At 40.8% G+C, this 25,527-nt stretch overlaps 1 protein-coding gene across 8 annotated transcripts in view; it reads left to right on the top strand.

Moving 5' to 3' along the window:
• Positions 1 to 22,927, top strand: part of ITGB3BP (integrin subunit beta 3 binding protein) — a 32,184-nt gene extending 9,257 nt beyond the window's left edge. The window contains exons 4-12 of one of the 8 annotated variants that reach the window (XR_009746268.1): positions 5,627 to 5,699; positions 8,392 to 8,470; positions 9,585 to 9,675; positions 12,078 to 12,137; positions 15,608 to 15,688; positions 16,281 to 16,442; positions 16,903 to 17,004; positions 20,788 to 20,841; positions 22,734 to 22,927. Coding sequence is in view for 4 of the 8 variants with exons in the window: in XM_061469660.1 (XP_061325644.1) it covers positions 5,627 to 5,699; positions 8,392 to 8,470; positions 9,585 to 9,675; positions 12,078 to 12,137; positions 15,608 to 15,688; positions 16,281 to 16,300 (404 nt within the window). In the remaining 4 variants the exon portion in view is untranslated. Of the gene's footprint in view, positions 1 to 5,626; positions 5,700 to 8,391; positions 8,471 to 9,584; positions 9,676 to 12,077; positions 12,138 to 15,607; positions 15,689 to 16,280; positions 17,105 to 17,745; positions 17,926 to 20,787; positions 20,842 to 22,707 lie in introns of those variants that run through there. The other 7 variants (XR_009746266.1, XR_009746269.1, XR_009746267.1 and 4 more) reach the window with 7 other exon arrangements.
• Positions 22,928 to 25,527: the final 2,600 nt, after the last annotated feature.

Genomic DNA, 25,527 nt, shown 5'->3' with positions numbered 1-25,527 from the left:
TCTTGCAAAACAACTCCTGGAAAGATGCTGAAATCTTGATTTGAGGACTTCAAATTATTTAAATACTATAATTTAAATAATTATCATTTTAATAATAATAATAGTAATATCTGTCACTTCCCTTTTTTAGCAAGTTCCTTGTTCAATTACCTTTGCTATTAAAGGAACAAAATTCTCCTGTCTGATTTTGAATGTGCCTGGCTTTAATTTTGAGCCATCACTTCTTGTTATGCCTTTTTGTTGGGTTAAAGAGCTTTTTATGCCCCATATATTTTGGAATTTATGTGCAGTAATTGAGGCCTCACTAACATTTGTGAATTATGATGAGCAGAAATATTCTGAGCAGGATAGAATAACCACTGTTTGAAATTTATCTAGAAGTCTGCAGATTTTTGCGCTGGTTATCACACCATATGCTCTTACGATGGAGCTGAAAAAGTGGGGTTTTCCTCCAGGAAAAAAAGGAAGTTTTATTTTTTAAAGGAATGTGATCAGGAAATTTTTGTCAGAGGTGGCTGGCCAAAAAAATGGAAATTACTGGAAGCCTTCAAGCTGAAAATAGTACAATTTGTGAGCATTACCTCCCTTTTCCTTATTAAATTAGCAGAGTACTTGAGGAAGCATGGAAGCATGGGGTGTTTTGGTGGCAGTATAGCTCTGCATAGTTATAGTGCAGAGGGTTGGTTTTGGTTTTTACTTTTCCTAAGTCATAGTCATTCTAGGAAACTAAACAGAAGCAGCTATATCCTAATTCTTTAATGTGCTGTCAGTCTTCATTATGACCTGGCTTTATGTCCTTATTACCTGTCTGTCAAACAGCTTTAACACAGTTGAGCACTTGCTGCCAGTCAGAATGTTCACAACTCTCCTACTAAGCTCTCTGCTGATTCCAGTTCTTCCCAGAGTAGCTCTTCTCCTCCACCAGTGCTGTTTTTGATTTGGGCACCTGGACCTAATACAAAAATGACTCTGTCGACCATTGACATTCCAAGAAGCCTTTGGAGGAACAATTACCCTAATTTCTACCTATTCTTTCAGTGAGTGATGGCATGTCTCAATTACTTATGCAAACCTGGTACATAGAATCAATCATAGAATAGTTAGGGTTGGAAAGGACCTTAAGAACATCTAGTTCCAACTCCCTTGTATTGAAAGGAACATCTTTGCCTTTACAAATTTTAACATATATGTGGTTGGTGTGTGTTTAATTTTGTGGCCTTCTGAGAGCTATGTTGACATGTGCAATGAAAGGCTTGGTTTATTCCTGGGTTGGGATGGAAGAAAGTCTCTGTCTGCCAGAAAGCGCCTTTGCCACAGTGCCCACCCTGTCTTGTGAACAATTTCTCTTCTCAAAACTAATGGCTCCTTGATTCCTAAAAAGATGTTTATTTTGGGTATCTCCACATTCCCACTTATTTTAGATCCAGAAATCTTTAGTGACATTTAATCAGCCCTTCAAACTATTGACCCCCGTATTCTTAAAAGACCATAAGCAGTTTCTCTTTAGGGTTATTTTCCTCTCCAACAAAGTTGCTTAAAGCACTGTGTATTTCCACAGATATCCCTAGTTATGTGTTGAATTTTCTCCTTGGAGCTTAAACCAAGTTAGGTAGCAGTCTAACCCCACTGTTTTCCAACTTTCTTCTAACTGTGAAAAGTAACTCTTCTGGTGAGCAGCATTCTGACTTAGTTTCTTGGGAACTTATGTCTTTGATGTGTAAATTTATCTACCGTACCTTTCTATAGAGAGAAAGGTATTTTCAAAGTATTCCCAGGACAGATTTCTAAGGCAGTGGTGTCTGCTTTCATCAGTAAGAAGGAAATACTGTGTTTGTATGTATTAACTCCTTTAGCAGTCTCAGGATTTGATGGTGCTTCCTGGATGGAATGAAGAGCCTATGTCTTTTTTTTCCCTTCCTCTTGGTAAATATGAATCTCTTCATCCTATACAACAAAACCTTTCCATGAGAAAGGTTGTCAGTAGGTGCTCTCCATCACATCAGAGAGATGGCTGTTCTTAGTGCAATCAGTGCCTGTCGTGGCATCTGTCATGTCCTGGAAAGGTCAGCTCATACCATGCTCCAATTAATTGTTTTGTCATGATGTGGCATCCTGTGTTCTCACCCAGAATGGAGCAATAAGTATTCAGAATCAGGCAAAGTGACTGCATGTCACACCTAGCTGCTGCTTCTGGCTGAATCAACATCACCTGTATCCTGAGGGAAGAATCAGATTGGAACAATCTATGTCCCCACTGACTCCAGTGTGAGGCACTGGCAGCAGTAAGCTTGCTCTTAGCGTTGGCACATCACAAAAGCAGTTCTGAAGAAAACCCATGTTTTTTTAACGTATAAATACAGATTTCCATGTTATGGATGTCTGCAGAATATGAAACTATACCTTAACCTGGCTGGAAATCCACCTGCAATTAAACACTTTGAAAAAGGCTTTTAAAATTCTATATCGTGATAGCAGTCAGATACAAAATTAAAAATGCTGTGGCTCTTTAGAGATGTTCTCTTGAATATCCCTCCATGTTTGTAATTCCCTGCTTTAACAACCTCTTTTCCTTTTGTTTTAGTCGATGCCTTTTTGGTGACACAACATATGATAATACACAAACATTTAAATCTACTACAAGTAGTAAAACTTCTTCAGCATCTCTGCATTTACATTAAATGCCTTATCTCTGAGGTGAAAAAAAAAAGAAGGAAAAATGTCTTATACTAAAATACCTGTATATTAGGATGTCAATGTGAAAGGTGAACCTGTACTGGATTTCCATAGTGATATTAGGTATGGACATAGGGGAGCATTCTTTTTGCCTATAAAAAGTCTGAGCACATGCTCATAGCTGACATTTAGATGGATAATTATTCAGTAATGTAGTACCAGACATCTTTTTTTCCTTGTGTTCATATAGCTACAAGGTGATGGTACATGAGACTTCCTCTTGTATCACAGGTTTCAGGCTGGCCTTGTAAACCCACAATTTCTTTCCTCCTTCTGAAAAGACACTTTTAAGTGTCATAGATTACACATATCATCTGTGAGGCCTTGAGTGTAATCTATATCCTATTTTTCCATTATTAATATGTAAGAAACAACAGAATGAAAATCATTGCAAATTAATGCCATTAGCTATGAAAATGTATTTTGCATTGTGTGAAGTACAAAAAGTAGCATGAATCTATCTCACTGAGAGGACAGACAGATGGGAATTACTCATCTAATGAATATGGCTTTCTTTTGAATACCAGTGTGGAGGAGTGCCTTAAAAAAGACTAAATACCTACAGAATGCCAAGATTGTTCAAAAGTAACATTTATGTTAGGAGAAGACATGAACCAACCCAATTATAAGATAGTGGGGTTTTATGATGTTGTCCTATGTATGTCCTGTAGGGCTGCCTGATAATTCATATATTGCCCAACTACCCAAAATCTCACAACCCATTTAGGACGTAAAATTCTAAAATAAGAGAATATTGAATCGTCATTGGTTTCTCATCATTATTGGTTGATATATTTTTAAGATTTATTTTAAAACAATCTATTTTTAATCAAATCAAACCAGTGTTCCACTATTCCATAGCATTTGTCTGAAAGTAGTATCTGTTTGATAACTGATGACTGATTTAAGTGCAAGTTCTATGAGTACTTAGAGTTAAAATGAAATCTTTTGGGGTCTTAACCTTTAGCTACTGTAGTGGAACAGCTTAAAGTTTCATAGCAGCTTGTCGTTCTGAGGTCTTTGTAAATGTTTTACTAAATATTAAAATTAGAAGTTAATTTATCCTTTAGTGCTGATACTTGTATGTAATAATTTAGATCTAGCAAGAAGAAATCAGTGTTTAATGCATAGTGTGGCCTCTCTTTTCAAGTCTGATGTCAGAAAGGAGATGTATTACAGTGAAGTGAGAATTGCAGAGGGTCTGCTCTAGGATCAGTATTAAGGCCACAGTAAAGACCTGTTGGATGTTTCTCCAAATCTTTCCCTTAAAGGTGAATTTCACCTTATAATAACAGCTGTTGAATATGAAACATTTTTAAGATGTGTATGTATCTGTTGGAGAGACAGTAGGTAAGTACTCATTTTAAACACCTTGTGAACCTCTTTGGCACAAGAAAAGGAGGTCTTTCTTGGGTGTTGGAGAGATGAGCAGAGTCTGAATGGCTACAAGTCCAGGGAGATTGAGATGAGCTCTTAGACAGAAGCTCTTCCCTGTGAGGGTGCTGAGGCGCTGGCACAGGGTGCCCAGAGAAGCCGTGGCTGCCCCATCCCTGGCAGTGTTCAAGGTTGGACAGGGCTTAAACCTGCTGTAGTGGAAGGTGTCCCTGCCCGTGACAGGGGGCTAGAGCTGGATGAGCTTTAAGGTCCCTTCAATGCAAACCAGTCTGGGATTCCATGATTCTAAGTCACTAATTGTCAAATGCACTAGTTATCTCATTGTTCTCCTTATTAAGGGAAAGTTGTTACCAGAAAAAAAAAGAATGAATGTATGGTTATGCCTCTCCTCCTTCCTATTTATGCATACACCTCACTGTTTTGTGTTTAATGACTATCAGATTCAAAAGAAATCCATTGCATAGGAGAGCAAAACTGTGTCCAAACCCAGGAGCTTTTACATTGTAGTAGAAAATGAAAGACAGAGTAAGTGACAGATACTGTTAAGGGGGGAAATTCTTAAGGTGGCAGTTACAAACACTCCACATTATATGGTATCTTCAACTTCAGCTGCAGTGAAACAGAGATCATTCCTTCTCTTCAGATGTGACCTCTGTATTGCTGGAGCCTCAACAGATAAAACACTTGAAGCACTGGAAGGTGACCATATAGTTTGTGTGGAGCACAATACCATGAATAGTTACAGTCTCACTAGTTTCAGTAGAAACCAGGCAGTTTAGCCATTTACCGACACCACATGTGAGCCTAGGAAGTTTTATCAAATCCATGGGAAAGGACTTTTGGGGTAATACATTCCTGTTTCCTCCCAGAAACCTGCAACTGCTCAAAATACCAGTGCACTGAAATGTAGAAACATGACTTGCCACGCAGAATAATGGCAACTGGCATATGATTTATCATACCCCATCAGAGGACAAGCTAGAATATTATATTGTCAGTGTAGCATGTCAGAGCCTCTGGAAATAATTTGCAGCATCTCTTTGTAGTTGTTTACAAGATGGAGTTGGGGGCCAGGCACTTTTTATTGAAGGAAAACAGGTTTCATTGCTCAGTCAGGACAGTATTTTCATGATAATGCTCTGTGCTAATAAGCTGTACTTAGGCAGTTAATAGGGTAAAAAGCTTCTGAGCAGAACATGTAACTATCTGTCACAATTATCCTAAATTCCAGTAACTATTACTATAATCCCAAGATTCTCACAAATATAAATGTCCTGTGAACTGACGAGGGGTCAAATTATGAAAGAGTAAATATAGTGAACTTAGTGTGTTTCATTACAAGGGAATCTGTCCTGCTTTGTGAGTGAGTTTTGGTTCTTCTCCTCTTCCTCAAAGATCGTACAGCACTCAAGGTTCATACTAACACTTTTTTAAAATGCTTTAAATACTCAATATCTTATTTTCATCTTCTTTTTTTTCTTCCTTGTGAACCCCTTAGGAAATAGAAGGGAGCAGAATGGTTCAGCAAGCAGATTACCCAGAAGAGGGCAGCCTCAAACAGAGAAGGATGTGTAAGTGTGCAATACTGTGATTTTTACTTATGAAAGAGTAATATTTCATACAGAATTAAATTAATAGCAATTATTTTAAATACTTTTAATTCCACAGGATTGGCTATTGGAAGGCACTGAATGGCAGCCTTGCAGTTATAGGCACAGGGTTTGCAATACAGCTGTCCAGCCAGTTCTGCCTTTCACTGAAGTGTGGGGCATATGACACTGCCAATTACAGGAGCCACACTCACAGTACTATGCAATGAGGTGTCATAAGTCAGCTACTGAAAGGAAGATACGTTTTGTCTTTTCAGACTTCTGGAAGTGTACATTCCTTCACCTTATTTTTGGAAGCATTAACTGTCAAAGTTAAAGGACCAGGAATGCAGGACACTTTGATTAAAAACTAGCCACAGATACTCATGGTGAAACTTCATGTTTGCTTTGCAGAATCTTTTAAAATTCTTGTCTTTTCTTCCACAATCTTATTTTAAGCTATAAGTTTCTTGACATTAATGGGTTTTGGACAGTCCACAGTTAGTAAAGCACTTAAAAAAGTGTTTCAGGTGAAGTGTCCAGTAAACTGTTTTCCTAAACGTGCTAGATATGAGGAGGGAGAAGCAATAAACTGTGTTATTAGAAGTAAGAGTATTGTTAGCATTGCTTGATCTTTTCTGTTATGCAAAACATATGTAATTGTTTTTAGCATTTCCAAATCTCAGCTGAAAACTGAACTTTTCTGCACCACCAGGGAAGTGTCAGGCTAAATGTTTTATGCATTTCAACCAAAACAAACGCATCCATCCATAAGAGCTAGATAAAGGAAATATTTGTTTTGTGTTGGGGGAGAAGTGGAAAACTGACTCTCTGTAAGTTGATTTGTATCAGGGATGTCTTTCATCTTTGCCATTCAGAAATCCTGCAAGTTATGAAGTTTCTTAATACGCAAGTTGTAAATGCTCAGTAAAGCTACTTTGAGTTTAAGCTTTAGACCAGCTAAAAATCTGCAAGTTTCTTCCCTCAGTGAGCACAATCATACTTCTTGCTGCTAATACAGTATTATCCCAGATAGTCCCCCATCCATTTCCATCCTTTTTACTCAACTGGAATTGCATTCACCAGACCTTTGTGATCTTTTCTTAGGAAAATTGGTTTAAAAAGTCTTCATTCTCGTTCTCCAATAATCTACATTTTTGTTCTTGAGATCTTCTTATCCTGTTGTGTTGTCCTGCTTTTTTATTTGATGCTTCAACTTGTCGTCTGGTGGCATCTTGTCATATATCTTTGACATCTATCCCAGGCAGTCTAGTTCCAGCTCAGCATTGACATGGCTATACCACATCTCCTCTCTCCTACATTATAAGTTATTTCTTTTATCATTCTGTGTAACGTGATTGTCCTGGATGGCATGTTAGATAGTAAAAACTAAAATCTTACAGTTATAACAGTGGAAAGCTGTAAACTGATTAACTGGGGGGTTTTGTGATTCAGTAAATCCCTTGGTCAACACATCCAGACTCATTTCTTAGTAATAGTAACCTTGAATTGCAGAACAATTTGAGTAATCATAGTCTTCATTGACATGTAAATGTGTGCATTCAGTAATTCAGTATGGTTTTAGAAACTGCAAGAGTTACAGAAGGACATGTCAGTAAAACACATTTATAAACACAGTAATATTTATGTGAACTTCCATGCACTTTAAGTGTACAGGTGGAAAATATACTGTACAATGCACCGACATTAGCATCTTCTTTTGTGCATAGCATTCTGTTTCCATGTTGAGATGCAGCAGTGAGAAGTTTTTCTCATACTATACTCATATATATATCATACTGTAGTTCTATTTCTAAATTTGAGGTTTCTTATAAGGGTGATTCTTCTGTAGGAGAAAGCAGTAAATAATAGATTATTTCTCTGTTATCTCCATTTGCTTTACATATTTAAATGGTTGAAAGAGAAAATAAGCCTAAACATTCATTGTAGGAATGACTTCAATACATATTCAGTGCAAATCCTTAATCGTATGTTAAAGTCTGCCATGTAGATCTAATCTGATTGTATATCACTTTAATTTTTATTGCAAAGCCCATTAAACTCTGAAAACTGACCATCTTTATACTGGTAGTAAAATATTTGTAGCTTAGAAGCGGAGGCAGTAGGAAAAAGCTGAACAAATTACATCATGCAGTGTTAGAGTCGTAGAATCAACTAGGTTGGAAAAGACCTTTAAGACCGTCAAGTCCAACCATTACCCCAGGAAATGGGGAATGTTGTCTCTGTTGGGCTCAGTTTTAACTTCCTGTGTTTCATACAGCTACAAGCAGTGTTGTATGGCATTAACCATGGCTTTGGGGAGCACATCCTCTTCACTGAATTCCTGTTCTTAGGAACAAATGAGTTCAATTCCTTTTTTACCATTGTCTTCCGGCACAATCCTCACAAAATCCTCTAATACTGCTGAACCTGAGCTCCTGTCCTTAAAATTATATATGTATTTGGCAGTCTGTGTATAAATCCTACCCAAAGGCAAGTTATATTTGGTGTTCTGTGACACAGTCAGGTTGTACAGCCCATCTGTTCACAGCTTATCTATACCCATCCTTATTACAATGTGAAGAAACTCAAGGCAACATTGTAAACACTGTTTTTCAGCAGCAAGTGGGGATGTGACTAGTGGAAATGGTTTGATTTTTACCTTTTGATGCAGGTTCATGGAGTTGCAGTGCAAAGTGAAAAGTTCCCTGGACAGAATCCTGAAAATAAGAGGAAATCTGACAAGCCTCCAGGTCTGCTTTACACTGATTTACTTCTTGAATCTACTTTTAATATAGGATTTGAAATAAAAATGAAAATCCTATGGGCAACATTTGAGTTTTAATGACTAAGGAATCAAACACAATACTTTAAAGCTGGGAAGTTTGACTTGGAAATCCAGAAAGTGCAAAAAAAAAACCCACCCAGAATTTAGTAGATTATGTTTTTAAACTAGTAGAAGTACTTTTCCAAATGCACCATTTTTATCACTGCTCATTTTGTCCATGAATAAAAGCATATGAAGCAGTTATCAACTGTTATTTCTAACTTGAAGTCAGAAATATGACTTATTACTGCATAGATTTTTGTTCATGAAGATTAAATACCCCTTTGTGTTGAAGTGATTGTACTATTTGATTTACCACTAATGCATCATCATGGAGTACTCTATTTAATGCATGCTAAAATGCAAATCACTTTCCTGCTTTATTCACATTTTGTTTCCTGAATAAATTTAGGACACGGTTCGTTGCTGTATATTGTTATCTGTGAAATTATTCGGTGTATTCAAAGAACTGTATTGATTTATTTTGCTTGCATACATGGCCTGAGAGTGTTTTACTTACAAAAAAATAGCTTGGTTCTAATTTAAAATATTTGAATTTAAAAGTTTATTTGGAAAACTATTAAAAAAAAAAACCCTTCTATTTCTCATGAAAACATAGTTGTATGTTCTTGGGTCTGCCACAGTGCTGAGGAGTGTGTTCAAGTGTCTTAAATGCCTGTAGATTTCCATTTTACTGACATATTATAGCTTGTCCATGTGCCAAGATTGCTTTTCTGGGGATCAAGTGCTAATCTGTTTAGACAGCTGAAGACTTACAGATGAAGCGTAAATAACAGGAGATTTTTAAGCAACACTTTCCAAGGCACCTGAATGCCATTTTCAGAAGCGGGGTTTGTTCCTATGTCCTGAAAATTTAAGTCCCCTTAGCTCGCTGTGAGTTGGAGCCTCGAGCATCACTTAGAGCTTATGAAAACAATTCAAAAGTTCCTTCTTTCCGATGTTTTTAATAGACTGTAGACCTCTATAAAGAGACACTTTGGGATTGAGATGTAACAATGCCTTTGGTTCTTTCTTTCCAGGCTTTAGAGGGCAGTAGAGAGCTTGAAAATGTTGGTGTCTCAGTCTCGTCTGGCAACTTGAGGGAGGAAGTGCGGAAAACCGAAGAGCTAAGTAAGGAGGATGTTCAATAACGTTTATCCCCTTTATAACAGTTTATCTGTGATCTCTGCTAGAGTCATACCCCACTCTGTGTTATAATGGAGTGTTATACCCCAAGCCTCTGCCCTTAGTCTTTTCGTTGGGACAAAAGCACCTCCTTGTGCATACAACCAGGGATGTAAAAGAAAGGCTACCCCAGCATTCCACTTTTCTACCTCCCAGTCACAGGTGGGGAGGGAAAACTTGCAAGAGCAACACCTTTTCTAATGTAAATAGTTAGATACTTAGTGGGTAGTTAGCTCGTGATTAGGCTAAACGTTTGCACTTTGATTGCATTGCCTTTCTGCTTGTTCTGCAAGGAAGTTGTTTTGTTTGTTTTCCTGTTAGGAGGATTATGCTGAATATAGGTTTCCAGGCTTTAAAAATTGTTATTCATGTGTCTTTAAATGATGGACATACCAGATGCTTATTGTGTTGGGATGAAGGCACTTTACAGATGGCACATCTGTGTTACTTTTCCAAAGAAACCCAGAGAAAGCAAAGATTTTCATTTATATGTGTCCACGTTTAGGAAACTCTTTATCCTCACTCCAAGTCAGAGATTCTTGGAACATGTAATCCTCAGCAGCAAAAAGTGCATTCATGCTTCTCTTCCCAGCTGCCTCTGCAGCTACATGGGAAATATGTGATAGGGAAGTACTCCGATGGCAAAACCTTGCACTGTGGATAGTTGCAGGAAAAATAGGTATTGGCCTTCAGGGAGAAAAATTAAAGATCTCCCTTACCAGGTAATTCCTTTAAAAGTGGTGAAATGTAGCCGTAGACACCCAAGATGCTCCAGTATTTATCATAGAATCCTAGAATGGTTTGAGTTGGAAAGGACCTTAAAGCTCATCCAGTTCCACCCCCTGCCATGGGCAGGGACCCCTTCCACTAGAGCAGCTTGCTCCAAGCCCCTGTGTCCAACCTGGCCTTGAACACTGCCAGGGATGGGGCAGCCACAGCTTCTCTGGGCAATTTATGCCTCAGCACAGGTTGTTCATTTGTTTTCACAATAGCAGCACCTTTATCTGTTCCCAATACATGTTTGTGGGACAGGTGTGTCTCTAAGACTGCATTCACCTACCACTACTTCTCAAAAGTCTGTGTATGTAATACTGTTCTTGTAGACTTTTCATACCCACCTCTGATTATCTAGTTTCCAGGTGAACAGGGAGTATGAATAACATAACCATACATGTATTCCCTGTGTCCAGGCTTTGGACAAGCATGCAGAGATGATGAAACAGCTTCTTAACCTGCAGTAAACAGGATGTTTTGTTGGTTTACATTATTCTACAACCTCTCTGGTTGCTTTGTTGCCTGCAGAGTGTAAAAACACTGAGCTAGCTATAGGAAATAAAAACCTGGAGTGATTGTGACTGCTACTTTGTTTGCAGCTGGAAAGAGGTGGACAATAAAGGCCCCAGTGCTAGAGAATTTCTCTTAGCAAAGAGCCCTGTAACCCTTCCAATTCATTAGCTGAATGGACCCCAACAGTGGAATTTATGCACCACACAATTCCAGCAACTACTGTTGTTTAAATTACCATTTCTTTCCTGACTCCTATTCCCATGCTCATTCCGTTTGCATTTTGCATGTCTATACACTGTACTGTTGCCACTGTAATGCGCTTATCCAGATGCTTTCTTATACAAAATGAAGTTTTCTGAATATAGTCTGTGTTTACATTACTACCCTACACCAGGGATAGGGCAGTGACTTCCCAAATGAACTGCCAGGCCTGTTGTTGACACTTGCTGTTAGCTTCTTGTTGCCTTCCAAATGGGAAAGAATCATCCTTTCTTCCCACCTCTGAATTAGGAACAATGCACCGTGTCAGTGCTAGAAGACAGAAATGGGAACAAACAAAGCACAACTCCTCAAAATGATGTTGATTTTGAAATGGTTTTGTTAATTTTTTGAGTACAATTACACTGGGGTGTTTTTTTAACATCACCTGAAGGAAAATCCAAATCAGAATCCCAGAATAGTTTGTGTTGGAAGGGACCTTAAAGCTCACCCAGTTCCAACCCCTGCCAAGAGCAGGGACACCTTCCACTAGAGCAGCTTGCTCCAAGCCCCGTCCACCCTGGCCTTGAACACTGCCAGGGATGGGGCAGCCACAGCTTCTCTGGGCACCCTGTGCCAGCGCCTCAGCACCCTCACAGGGAAGAGCTTCTGCCTAAGAGCTCATCTCAGTCTCCCCTCTGGCAGATTGAAGCCATTCCCCTTGCCCTGTCCCTACAGGCCCTTGTCCAAAGCTGCTCTCCAGATTTCTTGTGAGCTTTGAAAATGTGAAAAAGGCAGCATAGATATTTTCTTTGAAATCTCTGGGGCAACGTTTACTGATTGCAGATTTCTTTCTTCACTAGTGAGTCAAGCAGAAGAACTGCAGCTGCTGAAAAGAGACCATGGAAAACTTCTTGCCCAAAGTAAGAAACTGAATAACTCCTATGTAACAGGTTTTGGTGATTCCTGTTAGGTGATTAGTTCTTTCCACTTGTAGTTGGGTAACCTTTCATATGTGAAAATGATGATCATCAAATGTGTTTCCTCTGAAAACTTTGGAATTACTCAAATGTAAATTTCATCTTTTCTGCTATTTTCTTTGGATTGGGTACTTCTCTATGAAACTGTGCAAGGAGAAGAAATCATTAATGGTGTTACACTTGAGGCATGGTCTAGAAATGTGTGCAGTCAGGTCCTAGAGAGCTTACATATCTTTCATATATAACAGTTATCCTTGTTATTCCTCATTCTCCTCCCTCCCCTTGCATTTTTAGTGTACAAACCAGGTAGCAAACAGCCTTTGCAGCAGAAACTTTTTCACCTTATATGTATTGTGAGGTATTTAGCACGCTTCAGGGGACTGTGAAATCCTAACTGTTTGGTTTCTTCATAACTAGTGCTGTGAAAACATTTGAAGTTGGTGGCATTTCATAGAGTATGGCTCATGTAGTCACTATAGTGCCTTGTCTAGCAGGAAATGTGGCGGGGGGATTTATGTTTCCCAGTAAAATCAACAGTCACCACTGATACTCTGATATTTCTGTTATCTTCACGTGTCTTCACGTAGAGCTAAACCAGAATTAAAATAATTGATGGCATCTCTGCTGCTCTATTTGTCAGCTGCCCCAAGCAACAGCACTATTTTGCTGACGACACTAAGTTATGTGGTTCAGTTGATACACTGGAGGGAAGGGATGCCATCCAGAGGGACCTTGACACGCTTGTGAGGTGGGCTGATGCCAGCCTTCTGAAGTTTAACCATGCCAAGTGCAAGGTCCTACACCTGGGTCAGGGCAATCCCAGGCACAGCTACAGGTTGGGCAGAGAAGAGATTCAGAGCAGCCCTGCGGAGAAGACTTTGGGGGTACTGGTTGCTGAGAAACTGAACATGAGCTGGCTTCAGTGTGCGCTTGCAGCCCAGAAACCAACCGTATCCTGGGCTGCATCCAAAGGAGCGTGACCAGCAGGGCGAAGGAGGTGATCCTGCCCCTCTGCTCTGCTCTTGTGAGACCTCACCTGGAGCATTGTGTGCAGTTCTGGTGTCCTCAACATAAAAAGGACATGGAGCTGTTGGAAGGAGGCCACGAGGATGATCAGGGACTGGAGCACCTCCTGTATGAAGACAGGCTGAGGAAGTTGGGGCTGTTCAGCCTGGAGAAGAGAAGCTGCGTGGAGACCTCATAGCAGCCTTCCAGTATCTGAAGGGGGCCTATAGGGATGCTGGGGAGGGACTCTTCATTAGGGACTGTAGTGACAGGACAAGGGGTAACGGGTTCCAAGTTAAACAGGGGAAGTTCAGATTGGATCTAAGGAGGAAATTCTTTCCTGTGAGGGTGGTGAGGCACTGGAATGGGTTGCCCAGGGAAGTTGTGAATGCTCCATCCCTGGCAGTGTTCAAGGCCAGGCTGGACAGAGCCTTGGGTGACGTGGTTTAGTGTGAGGTGTCCCTGCCCATGGCAGGGAGATTGGAACTGCATGATCTTCAGGTCCTTTCCAACCCTAACTATTCTATGATTCTTTGATTCTATGTCACAGGCAGCCCCTTCGATTTTGGTTGTATCTGCTCTTCCATGTGCCTAAATTCATCCTGCTCTGGAGAATTCTCTTAAGGGAAAGAAAACTGATCAAAATGAAGTATCCTCAGCTCCAGATTACCAAAAAGTTATAATGGTGGATGCTGTGAGCCAATGCAGATGTGAACAGTCATTGCTTGCTTTGTGCAGTGCTTTTGAATGGCCGCCAGGGTATACATTTATAGTTCTATCTTTGCTCCCAGCACTAAACATGCTTCCAGTCTTGTTAGATGAGAAATGAGATATTTTGTGAAACTGAGCTGGAAAATAGAATTACGAGTTTAAGTTGACCAATTTTGATGAAGTTTCTATGTCAATTTTGCTTTAGTAAAGCATAAATTTGCTTTTGCAGTCTTGCAAATGCAATAGCAGTTGAGGCAAAGAAGCGTGTAGTACAAGAAGAGCACTTGGAGATGTTTTACTTTGCCTTTTAGTTTTGGATGTGGTTTTCCATAATTATTTTTAATTAGTTATGCCCAAGACTTAAAACTTATGACTGTTCAGTGGCTTGATACAGATGGAATGTCACATTATCATCACATGGTGAGGCATGAAATTTATTTACTTTACATAAAACAACCTCTACTTAAAACAACTTAATACAAAACATTCCTTGCTCAATGGGCACCATTATATAGAACTCAATATATCATTTTGTGTGGCCAGCATAACAAATGGCATCTTTGTCTGTCCATGACTAGCATTTACAGTAAACAAAATGTTTTTGAATAGAATGTAAGCAAACTGCAAAGCGACTGCCAAGAGATGAAATCTGGTTGGTATGTCACAGTCCAAACCATGCTTTGTGCCTCTTGAGAAGAAATGTGTAGGTTGTGATATGCATATTTTAAAGGAAAATTTAATGGGTTCAGAATCTCAAGGAGTCAAAATAACATTCTAAACAGGAAAGCTGGTTCTTAAAAGTCATACTAATGCTTTGCTTACCAGAAACACTGACATTAATCATGTCCATGCCTCTCTCTGCTGTCCAAGTAAAGAACAACAAGAGAGTGTTACAGGAGATCAAATAGTTGCAGTGTCAAGGAAAACTACTTTCAGGCTATGTCTTGCAATGAAATAGTAAATACTTTCTTTTCATGTTGTTCATCCTGCCAAGCCCAGGGGCAGATCTGATCACCCCTATTAAGGTTAGTTCTAAACATTTCTAACTTTCATATTGTTTTTAATATGAGTGACTGAAGCTTGCACTCTTTGCAGCAATAGTGGTGGCTTTCCAAGACACTAGATCAGGGTTAACTTGATGGTTTTCTATTGAATGCCACTTGAAATTCTTAATAAAAGCCAAACTGGAGAGATCAGGGACTAAGTAATACTGAGTTCCCACTCACCAGTCCAAACTGTGTATATATGGCAAAACATTAACTCCCATTTCAGAAACACTGTAAAATATGGACTTCTCCTTAATAAGCAGAGTTCCTTCTCAAAACAGATAAAATAGTAAGAATTTTATTGCAATATCCCACTATTTATCCCTATTCCTGTCAGTTTGAGTTTGGACTTTGCATTGGATGCTTGTGTACAAGCAACTGAATAGCTTGGGCCTGGACTGCTGGTGGCTTGCTGTGAGTGAGGGTAAATCAAGTTTACAACATATTTCTACATCATTCTCATACCAAGTAGAATATATTTGCTGACCTTTACATATACTCAGGTGTCTGTCTCCCACCCATCTTTTCTTACCCTCCTTTGGGATCTTCTGTGGAAAAGGGAAATACATTAGACCTCAGATGTACATTTTCAGGAGCATATTTGTGGAGTTTTCTGGCTGTTTCTCAGCCCAACTTTGTATTTCCTTGCAGGGAAGAAATGTTATTCTGCCCTTTCTGGTCTTGTGAACTGGCTAAGCAGAAATATATTAAGTGAACTGAATGAATTCACAGGTAAATTTATTCAGAAACTGAGTTTCTTTCCAGAGTTTCCATTCCTTGAGAGCAAATAGAACAAGTATCGGGACTGTCTTTGCTTACGGCAAATACTCACTTTTTAGGGAAGTGATGAGGTGGATACTGAAGTCAGACCTAGGGTTTGGGAAAGGCCTCTTTACCAAACAGATCTGTAGGCCCCTTTCTTAAGAACCAGTACCTGAGCTGACTACGGATGAACCTCATGCTCTTGTTTATGCAAGCCCCACTTCCAGGCATTTGTGATAGAGGTTCATCTGAGGTTCAGTTCTTCCACGTTTTTAATCTGTTTGGGAAAAGCTGCTAATGCTGACACAACAGTTCCTTCCTTCTACCAAGGTCCTTTCAGTTAAATCCTAGGCTTCTTTCCAGCAAAATTTGACAAGGTCTCTCTAGCAGCTTTCTTTGTGGTGTACATCATCTCTAAAAGCAACAAAGATGATGCTGAAGGACTTCTTTTTTCCCAAATACATTATTATTAGATGGAGATTTAGAGTTTGTGTTTTCAAATTATAGGTTTACTTCAATTCTTAATGCTAAAGGTCAGGCTTGATGTTTTGTCCCACATCAGAAACATCTGCTCGGAGTTAATGTCCCTGCACCGTGTTTGGAAGAGAGATGGGGTCATCAGTACTCTTTCGCTTGAGTCCTGCATCCCACCAAGATATGAGCTGCCCCCTTGGCCTCACCAGAGAGGCTGTTGAAGTGAGGCAGAAAGTGCCTTATGCCATCAGTAAGACTGCTTCAAGAAATCATAACTTGGTTTATGTGATGCTGGGGGGAATCTGGCCTAGTTCTGGCTCTCTTGGGTGGAAGATGTGTCTGTATTTCTGCTCATAAGGCTTTTCTGCCATTAGACATGGGAAAAAAATTAATGACAGTTACATTTTTAAGTTATACCTCAGTGTGAACACTTGTAAATGGGACTGCATTCATCAAAACTGAATTAAGAGTCTGCCGAGTGTGTGTGTGCACACATGGACGTGGTGCACCTTTGAATGTCCCCGTGCAGAGACCCAGGGAAACCACTCTGCCCTCCTGCATTTGCAATCAAAACTAACTGTGAGATTGCCCCAAGAGCACCCAGAGGAGGAGTGTGTTGTGGTGTCATGTTCTAATTCGTATTGTGTGGGCTAAAAGCTGTCGTTGCTCAGGCTAAATCTGACCGTACATCTCTCATTCTGTGCAAGCAGGTCTAGTTTGTAACCATGCAAAGTCCTTTACAGTCTAGAAGAGGTAACAAAAGCACGTTCTGGTGCCCAGAATTTGCAATGCTGGTGGTTTTCCTAGGACAAGTGAGTAACCTCATTTACCAAGAGGTGAAGGAGCTGGTGGACAGGTTTCTGTCTGACCTCAAACAAACAGATGTGGGTCTGTCAGATCGTACCCACAGCTTGTATTTTAAAATACAACCTGAGATTGGAGAAGTACCTGGCCCTGAGGTCATTGGCATGATGAGCTCTTTGGATGGAGGGAAGGGGGCAAATTACAAACCTCTCCAATGATTTAACATCCTCTGCTATGTAGATGAAATATTAAGCTATTAACTTCTGTGGCAGATACAGAAATGCACATGAGAGATACGACTATAGGCCTCAGACATACGTACATAGAGAACTGTCAACCTGCATTTTGTATTTGGGTGTCAGCCCCATTTATTCATGAATTCCACACTTGTGTTTATTCTCTCTTTTCCTACGTACCTTTTTATGGACACAATAACTGTTAATTTTTAATTCTAGTGGATTTAGAGTGTGAGTATTAAGCTTAATGAAAAATTAAAAGGGACTGTAGTTCTTTCAACAGCTCCATGTAGCAGCTCCTCCATGAGAATAAATACTGCTTTCTCCCATGAATATAATTATTTAAAATAGAAAAGAAACATTAGTTTGGGCTCACTTAGTAGCAATTATATGTTTAAGAGGTGTAAATAACTCGCTACCCAGACATTACAAATATCCAGGTGCTCCGTATGTGCTGATGACAACAAAATGGAAAAGAAAGACTGTAATAATTCTGACTGGTTTTCTCTGCAGAAGATATTGATTATTTGTGTGTGGTGAGAGATTTGGAAAATTCAATTAAAGGAGTTGTGCAAAGGTTTCATAAATTCCCCTCGTACAGCGTGTACACAGACATTGGTGCGTATTAAATCAATGCAGCACTTCACAATATATTTTCTTTGAAACATAAAAATAAATAACATTTAAACAGTTCTGCTTACTACAGAAACAAATTTTATTTGCTGTGAAGCATTTAGTCATGTGCTCCCCCTGACTCATACACATTTGCCAGCTGTAACAAATTTTATAGACGTTTTCTCCCGAGACATAGCTCATATACTATGAATTTTTAAATGAGCAAATGGTGAAGAAGGGATGTCAGCAATATAAAAATTGATCAGTTAAAAGATAAAAGCATAAGTAAAGAGATTTGTATGGTAGTCTTAATAGGTTTTATTAAATAAAAATACTATAAAACGACAGTAATGAATAGACTGAAGGTTTTAAGTGTGGTTGAGGTGGAGAAAAATTATTCTGGCACATTTAGGAGAAGATTGGTTTTATATCACCTGACAGGTGGACATTTTTTTCCTCTCTGCTTTTCAGATCTGTAAATGTTTTAGAGCAGTCAAACTTGGGGAAGAACGGCGCTGGGAATAGCAAGGGAAAGAAACTTGGGAAGATTCTGCCCTTCTAAGGCCAGGTTGGACAGAGCCTTGGGTGACCTGGTTTAGTGTGAGGTGTCCCTGCCTGTGGCAGGGGGGTTGGAACTGGATGATCTTAAGGTCCTTTCCAACCCAAACTATTCTATGATTCTATGATTCTAATGCTTTTGTGGGCCAGGGACAGGAGACACCATGCCAAGGGGCAGGGCTGAGGTTCCTGCCTTGCCATTCGCACCCCCAAAGTGCTTGAGCTGATGAAGGAGCATGAACTGGGCCAGCATCCACTTAGTGCTTGAGCCAATGTCCTTCTGGTCACCTCTACAGACCCTGCCCTTCCTAAATGCCCTGGGCACAAGAGGGTTTCATACTAAAGTTTTGATAATGTTCTCTTTGGGTTTTTCTGGTGTTGGAACGGGATGATCTTAAGGCCCTTTCCAACACAAACCATTCTAATATTCTATGTAGTTTAACTTCCTTAGGAGTTCTACATAGAATCATAGAATCAACTAGGTTGGAAAAGACCTTGAAGATCAAGTCCAACCATTCCCCAGCACTGCCAAGGCCACCACTAAACTATGTCACCTATATAAAATACTAAGAGAGAGAAGGGTTGTTGCTAGGGGATGTCTGTTCTGTTGGGGTTAAGAGCAACTCACTAGGTTCACACACCCCCCAGAAATATATATATAAAACCCTGAAACTGCTACAACAAGCACTGTAAGTTATTGGAGCACGTGAGTAATAAATCATAATATCTATCTGATTCCTTGAATAGCTAAATCTCAATGACATCTGTATAAATATTATATAACTAAGGCTTTGGTCACAAGGTGTTGTCGTGGTATATGTGTGGAAAGAGGGACATGTTAATGGTGTTTGATACGAATCTGGGCAGCTTACATTTTTTAAGAGGGTTTCTTGGAGTGAGATGCAGATCTTGGCATGGTCACGGGTTCTGTAAGTACAGCACAGCCTGAATGGTGCAATCAGTGCAAATCAGGTTTGTAAAGATTCAATTAGGGACTTGCATTCAGGATTTGTACCATCTTGTAATTAAATCTTTTTGTGTTACTGGACAGTTTCCTATTGTAAGCAGTAGCGGTATGTGTGTAAACAAATGGTGTTTATTAGGTGTGATGCTGAGGAGCTGTGCTTGAGGCTAAGTTGAATGGGATGCCTTTATCTGGAGTAACTTCAGACTCAGGATAGGACAGGATTTCTGGCTTGGTCAGCTCCAGCTCATGTCAGATCCACAGGCAGGTCTGTGCCACATGCTGTATGTGACACCTAAGGAGTCACTGCCTGCTAGATGAGGAGAGCCTTCCCACCGACCCTATGGCTTTGATGCTTCTCTCCATCTGAGTTTACATGCGGCCCCTTTCCTCACAGTAGTCATCTTTTTAGCTATAAACCACTGTAAATATCTGTTTGTTGGTCTTGGTATGTTTAATATAAAACCATTAATTCTGAATTCTCTCTTCACCCTTTGGTGCTGGTGGAATCCAAGTGCAGCATGACCCATCAGCAGGCACTCAGGGTACAGGGACCAGAGCTGATCCTCTGCTGCAGTAATCCGTGGGGGGGAAATCTTGGCTCTCAGGCACACCTGCTCCCAGAGCCTTTCCCTGTGTTCTCATTCCCTGAATTCCTTTCTGCCCTTGCACACTTTTCCTCTACTTCTTCCAGCCATCTGCTCAGCCCTTCACCCTGGCCCTGCCCTCATTGAGCACAGGACTCAGGTGCTGTTCCCTCTTGTTTTGCTGTCCTCTCTCAGGACACAGGAGATGGTTGTTCCTCACATAGTACTTGACTGAATCTGCTCATATCCTTACAGACTTATTCTTTCATTATTAATAGCAAAAAAGAAGGAGCAGCTCCTAATACTCGTAACATGTTCTGTACTGCTTTGTCATCATTGGTGGTCACGTAGCCTGTTAAGACAACCTCCTAAATTACTGCCGAGACACTGTAACTGTATGAAGTAAAAGGGGTTCTGTTGAACACTGCAGTAACTTTGTTACCTTTATTTGTGGGGGGATTTTCACAACTTGTATAATAACACCATTATTATGTTTAGTTTTTATATTTTTGTTCTGTTTCTAAGGAACTTTTTGCAAGGGCCTGTAGTGATAGGACAAGGGGGGATGGTGTTAAACTGACGGAGGATAGATTTAGATCAGACTTCAGGAAGAAGAGGGTGTTGAGGCACTGGCACAGGGTGCCCAGAGAAGCTGTGGCTGCCCCATCCCTGGCAGTGTTCAAGGCCAGGTTGGATACAGGGGCTTGGAGCAAGCTGCTCTAGTGGAAGGTGTCCCTGCCCGTGGCAGGGGTTGGAGCTGGATGAGCTTTAAGGTCCCTTCTGACCCAAACCATTCCATGATTTACCAAAACTGATTTTTCTTCTCCATAGGATGCATTCAGACCACCGGTAGCTCCGCGTTCCTGAGGTCTCTCCTTGACTGAGGTGAGTAGTTCCTCAATCCACTCTGTGCCTTCTCCAGCCACCACGTACAGGTCAGGTTATCGCAAGGGCTGAGGTATTTCATTTTACAACACTTGCAGGGTGCCCCAGTGTATAGGCCTGCAGTGAGGACTGGAATAGCTTGGGGGGAAAACAGTTGTTATTCTGCATGTGGTATTTCCTGTTTCTGGTTTGTTAAGCAAAATGAGGTACTCAATCTGTAGAAACTCTGTCCTATGCTAAACCATCCAGTATCATTTCACCTTGTCAAGACTCTCAGTTTCTAACTGCATGGCTCTTTTCAAGAATGGCAATTCAGCTGTAACACATGTAACAAAAGCAAGAAAATTTGTGTACTTGAGATTATCCCTTCTTAAATGCCATGGTGATGACCTGGTTGCCACTTCCAGCCCCCCACTTCCTCAGGAGCATTTCCCACCCCTATTCCATCCATCTCTGCTCATGCAACTCAGGCATGTTGGGGTCACTGCTGTCCAATCTGTTTCATAAAGTCTCATCAGACAAAGAAGTCTTGAGAGATGAGAATATAATAGTCATAGAATGGTCTGGGTTGGAAGGGATGTTAAAGATTATCTGCAGATTATATCAATTGCCCATGTGGTGTGAGAACATCTTTCCTCTGGAAAGTTAATGTATTCCAATTCCTGTAATTGAGGAATATGAGACAGTGCATCTACAAGCTATGTAACTGAGTGCAGGGCTGAGCTCAGACACATGCATTTTGCTTCTCAATGAAGGCTTTAGCCCTTTTATCTTATAATCACAAGTAACCTAGTAGCAAAAAAGCTTTAAACCCCTGCTTGTCCCCAAGCTAATGCCACCCTTACACTTCCCAGCTGCTTATGCCAGAGATGCTTTCTCCTCTTTACTCCTTCCAAACCAGCTCCCACACCAGAATAACGGAGGGGTGGGAAGCCCTGCAGGCAAGCAGCACTAGTGGCCTGTTTAGCAGCTCATTTTCCATTCAGCAGAATTTCAGAGTCCCAGAGACCACAGAGTGACCTTTCTATGGTACAATAATCACTTTAAGCCTTACCCTGGCTTATTAGCCTGAAGTAAACTCATGCTGACAACTACGAGGTTTCAAGTCAAAGTTAGATCAGAAAGCACTCATCCCCACTACAAGTTTATGTCCAAGACTAGTGTTTAGTCAGTGAATATTGATTCTGGGCCCTATGGTCAAAAAAGAGACACATTTACTCTTCCTGGTTCTCTCTACCCCTTTTGTAAGTGGAGCCATCACTATAAAGCCCTTTGTTTTCTTATTATTTACAAGAATTCAGTTGTGGCAGTTAAATGATCTTTCAGCAATTACTTCTCAACTTCTTCTACAGATAAACTGACAGCGGTTCCTTACAACATCTGAAATGTGGCTGCAGTGACCATCTGTTGCTCTGCTTTGCCTTAGGCTGTCTGTGCCTCTGTCTGTCCTTTCTTACGCAGTTCTGGCCGCAGGACAGCCATGTAATGCTGAGCAGATCACATGAATGATGCTGCTGCTGCCTAATTGCTATTTATTTTAGTCATTCCTCCTCTCCACACAGGCATTATGTGAAAAATGCATTCCACAGCAACCCAAAGTTCTACATCTGTGTGGCTGTACTTAAAAGGAGAGAAGAAATGAGTGTAAACCAATCTCCCCAGCAAATACCAGTTTGGGATTGCTCCCTGTGATGGGCAGGTGCACATCTAGATACAATTTCTGGCATCTATTTAAACTGAACAATGTGCACAACCAGATGATCCCAATGTAAATAATACATCCTGGTTGGTTTATGCAAGCAGGAGTGCAAAATGCTCATTTAGCTTGGCTGCTGCATGGAAAATGTATGTTCTTATGGCAAATAGAGATCTATGCTGCCATGGTTTTACAGCAAATAAACCAATCCCCCACCTCTAACCCTCCCTACAAGAACCAGGCAAGAAGAAACTCTGGTCAGAGATGACCTTTGCATCCCAGGCCTTCTGTGGGAAATGACTGCTTCCTGCCCTGCTCCTGTCATCACGCCACCAGCCCCACAAAAGCCGGTTAACTGTGACTGAAATAAATGCATCCAGTTTTGCAACAGCCTGTCTGGAAATGTATGGCTTCTGCTAATGAGGATTTGGATCAAAACTAGAAGAAAGCTCTAGTGTGCAAGAAATTATTCCAAGTGCTGAGCACACTGAAGTTGTTGGCAAACAACTTCAATTTCTATGGCTGCCACAGTTACAGATGTCATCCACGGTCCTGTCTCCTCTGACAGCGTAGATTGGTTTGTGTTGGAAGGGACCTTAAAGCTCACCCAGTTCCAACCCCTGCCACAGGCAGGGACACCTTCCACTAGAACAGCTTGCTCCAAACCCCTGTGTCCAACCTGGCCTTGAACACTGCCAGGGATGGGGCAGCCACAGCTTCTTTGGGCACCCTGTGCCAGTGCCTCTCCCTCATAGTGGAGAACATCAACTCAAGATACACAATAGAAAGGTGTCACTTTCAAGCCCCCAGTGTTCAAACACGTGGCTCTAATACCATTCATTTTTTTTGTCAAGATTTTACCTTGGTTTTGGAATTCAGTGAGGTATGGGAAGAGTTGTTACAAACCACTATCCTCAAAACCACCCCTCCAGCCTATTGCAGCCCCTGCACCTCAGATCACTGTGTTAGGTGCAGCCTGTCTCATATTGGAAGAGTAGGATGATTTTTCTTTATTTTATATTCCATTTTTTGCTATTCTTCCAGATAGTTCAATGTAAATATGAATAACCCTTTCTACTGCTGCAAAGAGCTGATTTTTACAACTAAAATACCAAGGACCAAAATGCTGTGTTATAGTGTGGGTGAACACATCCACACTGGAGCTTTGGGCAGTTTTAGTTAATAAAAATCATAGAACACCAGGGTGGAAGGGACCTCAAGGATTGTCTGCTCCAGCCTTTAAAATGTTTACATAATACCTGTGCAATCCAAGTGGAAAAGCTGTTAGTAACTGTTGGAAGGGAATTGTGGCAGTTACTCCCTTCTGCTGTTACCCTCCTGCGCTGTTTGGTGGTGGTTGTACTCACAAGATGCCCCAGCTGATGGCTTTAGGGATAGTAGAAGGTGAGCCCAAACCAGCTCTAGCTTATATATATCTAGTTTATATAACCTGAGTGTAACCTTTGTAGCTAGGAATACTTTTGATCTAAAAAGCATCTGGAAACCAACCACACACTCATCTAAATCAATCCCTTCTGTCTAGTCTTGGAAGAACAAAAGACAACATGCATACAATAAAAGAACAATAAAGGTGATGGCTAATATGAGTCAGTGGTGCCTCACACCATGGCAGTTACTAAATAACATGAAATTTGGTGTTTAATAATGTTTTAGGGAAGCAGAAAGCTCTATACTGAGATTCTGCTGCAAATGCTCCTCATTACATGCCTGTGCTAGTTGAGCAGTTACTGTTCCTTTGACCCCTTTGCTGTACCAGGCTGCTGCCTTTCAGAAACAGCTGGGGCTGTTAAGAACCATTTCCAGTTCCACACAAGGTGGATCGTATGACTCGCACTTTATCACCCCTTGAAGCCATCTCAAGGACAAAGAAAAGAGATACACTCAAAACTAATGTTTTTATATGGGGGGAAGGATCTCACCATCACCTTGTGTTGAACACGAGACCAAGCCCATGAGAACCTGAAGCCCTTCTGCTTCCTTCCATCTTAATTTGCCGTTTCAGATGTTGCCTGGGTCGAAGGAGATGTCCTCCAGACCGCCTCAAGGGCTGGTGGTCCCTCACCCCATCACACGTGGAGGGAACACTGCGGGCTTTGGCTTTCACAGCCTCTGGAGACAAAGATCCCCATTTACACATCCTGATACACATCTCTGCCCCTCAGCCTACGCTCCTCCAAGGAAAGGCCACGCTGTGGGCAGAGCTCTTGTGTGCCACCACGAGGGTCACACCCTCACAGAAGCTCTACATACTTGTGGAAATACTTAAGTCACATTGCTTTATAGTGAACTGTTACAGTGTAGGCCCACCACTAACCTCTACTCACCCCCAACACCATCACAACTACTACTCCAGAGCACCTTTTGTGTTCTCCCTGAGCTGCCATGGTTATAACCTTGTGGAAAATGTAACTGCAGCCAACAAGTAAAGCTGGAAAAGCAGAACAAACGCACTCAGCTTGTAGACACTTCAGTTGCAGCATTCAGAGCTGACACAGGTGGAAGTTCCCAGAACAGCTGATTCACACACTCACCATAACACTGCCAATGCCAGCAGAAGTCTGGAATGTGACAGCACACAGAGAAGCCTTAAATGAGGATGGGTTTGCTTTTTGTATGTGAAGGAAAAGGACAGACTGGCTCCTAGTTAAACTATACTACCAGGAATGGGTTTATGATTTATTTTCTGTGTGCTTTATATACATATATAATTATTCAATCCATTTTTATTCTCTCAATTATTTGCAGCAGAAGCTGGGCTGTGCAGAGGGAGAAATTGCAGAGTTTAGTTCCATTTACACCTGCAAATTATGCAATAGGTGGGGAGTTTACTGGGGGGTTTTATCCCTGAAGCACCCAGTACCTACTTTCAAAGCACAGTGTGGTATCCTCAGCTTTATTTCAGTAGAACCAAGAGCTTTTGGCCTTTCAGCCCTGTTAGAAACAGTTGAGTCAAAAGGCTACAACTGTGT

Source organism: Pezoporus flaviventris, unplaced genomic scaffold (assembly GCF_033815535.1).
Source record: "Pezoporus flaviventris isolate CSIRO_AGI_PZ_B2104156 unplaced genomic scaffold, CSIRO_AGI_Pfla_v1 ptg000059l, whole genome shotgun sequence".
NCBI classification, from domain to species: domain Eukaryota; kingdom Metazoa; phylum Chordata; class Aves; order Psittaciformes; family Psittacidae; genus Pezoporus; species Pezoporus flaviventris.
Note: the sequence above shows the minus strand (reverse complement) of the source record. Positions and strands in the feature narration are given on the sequence as shown.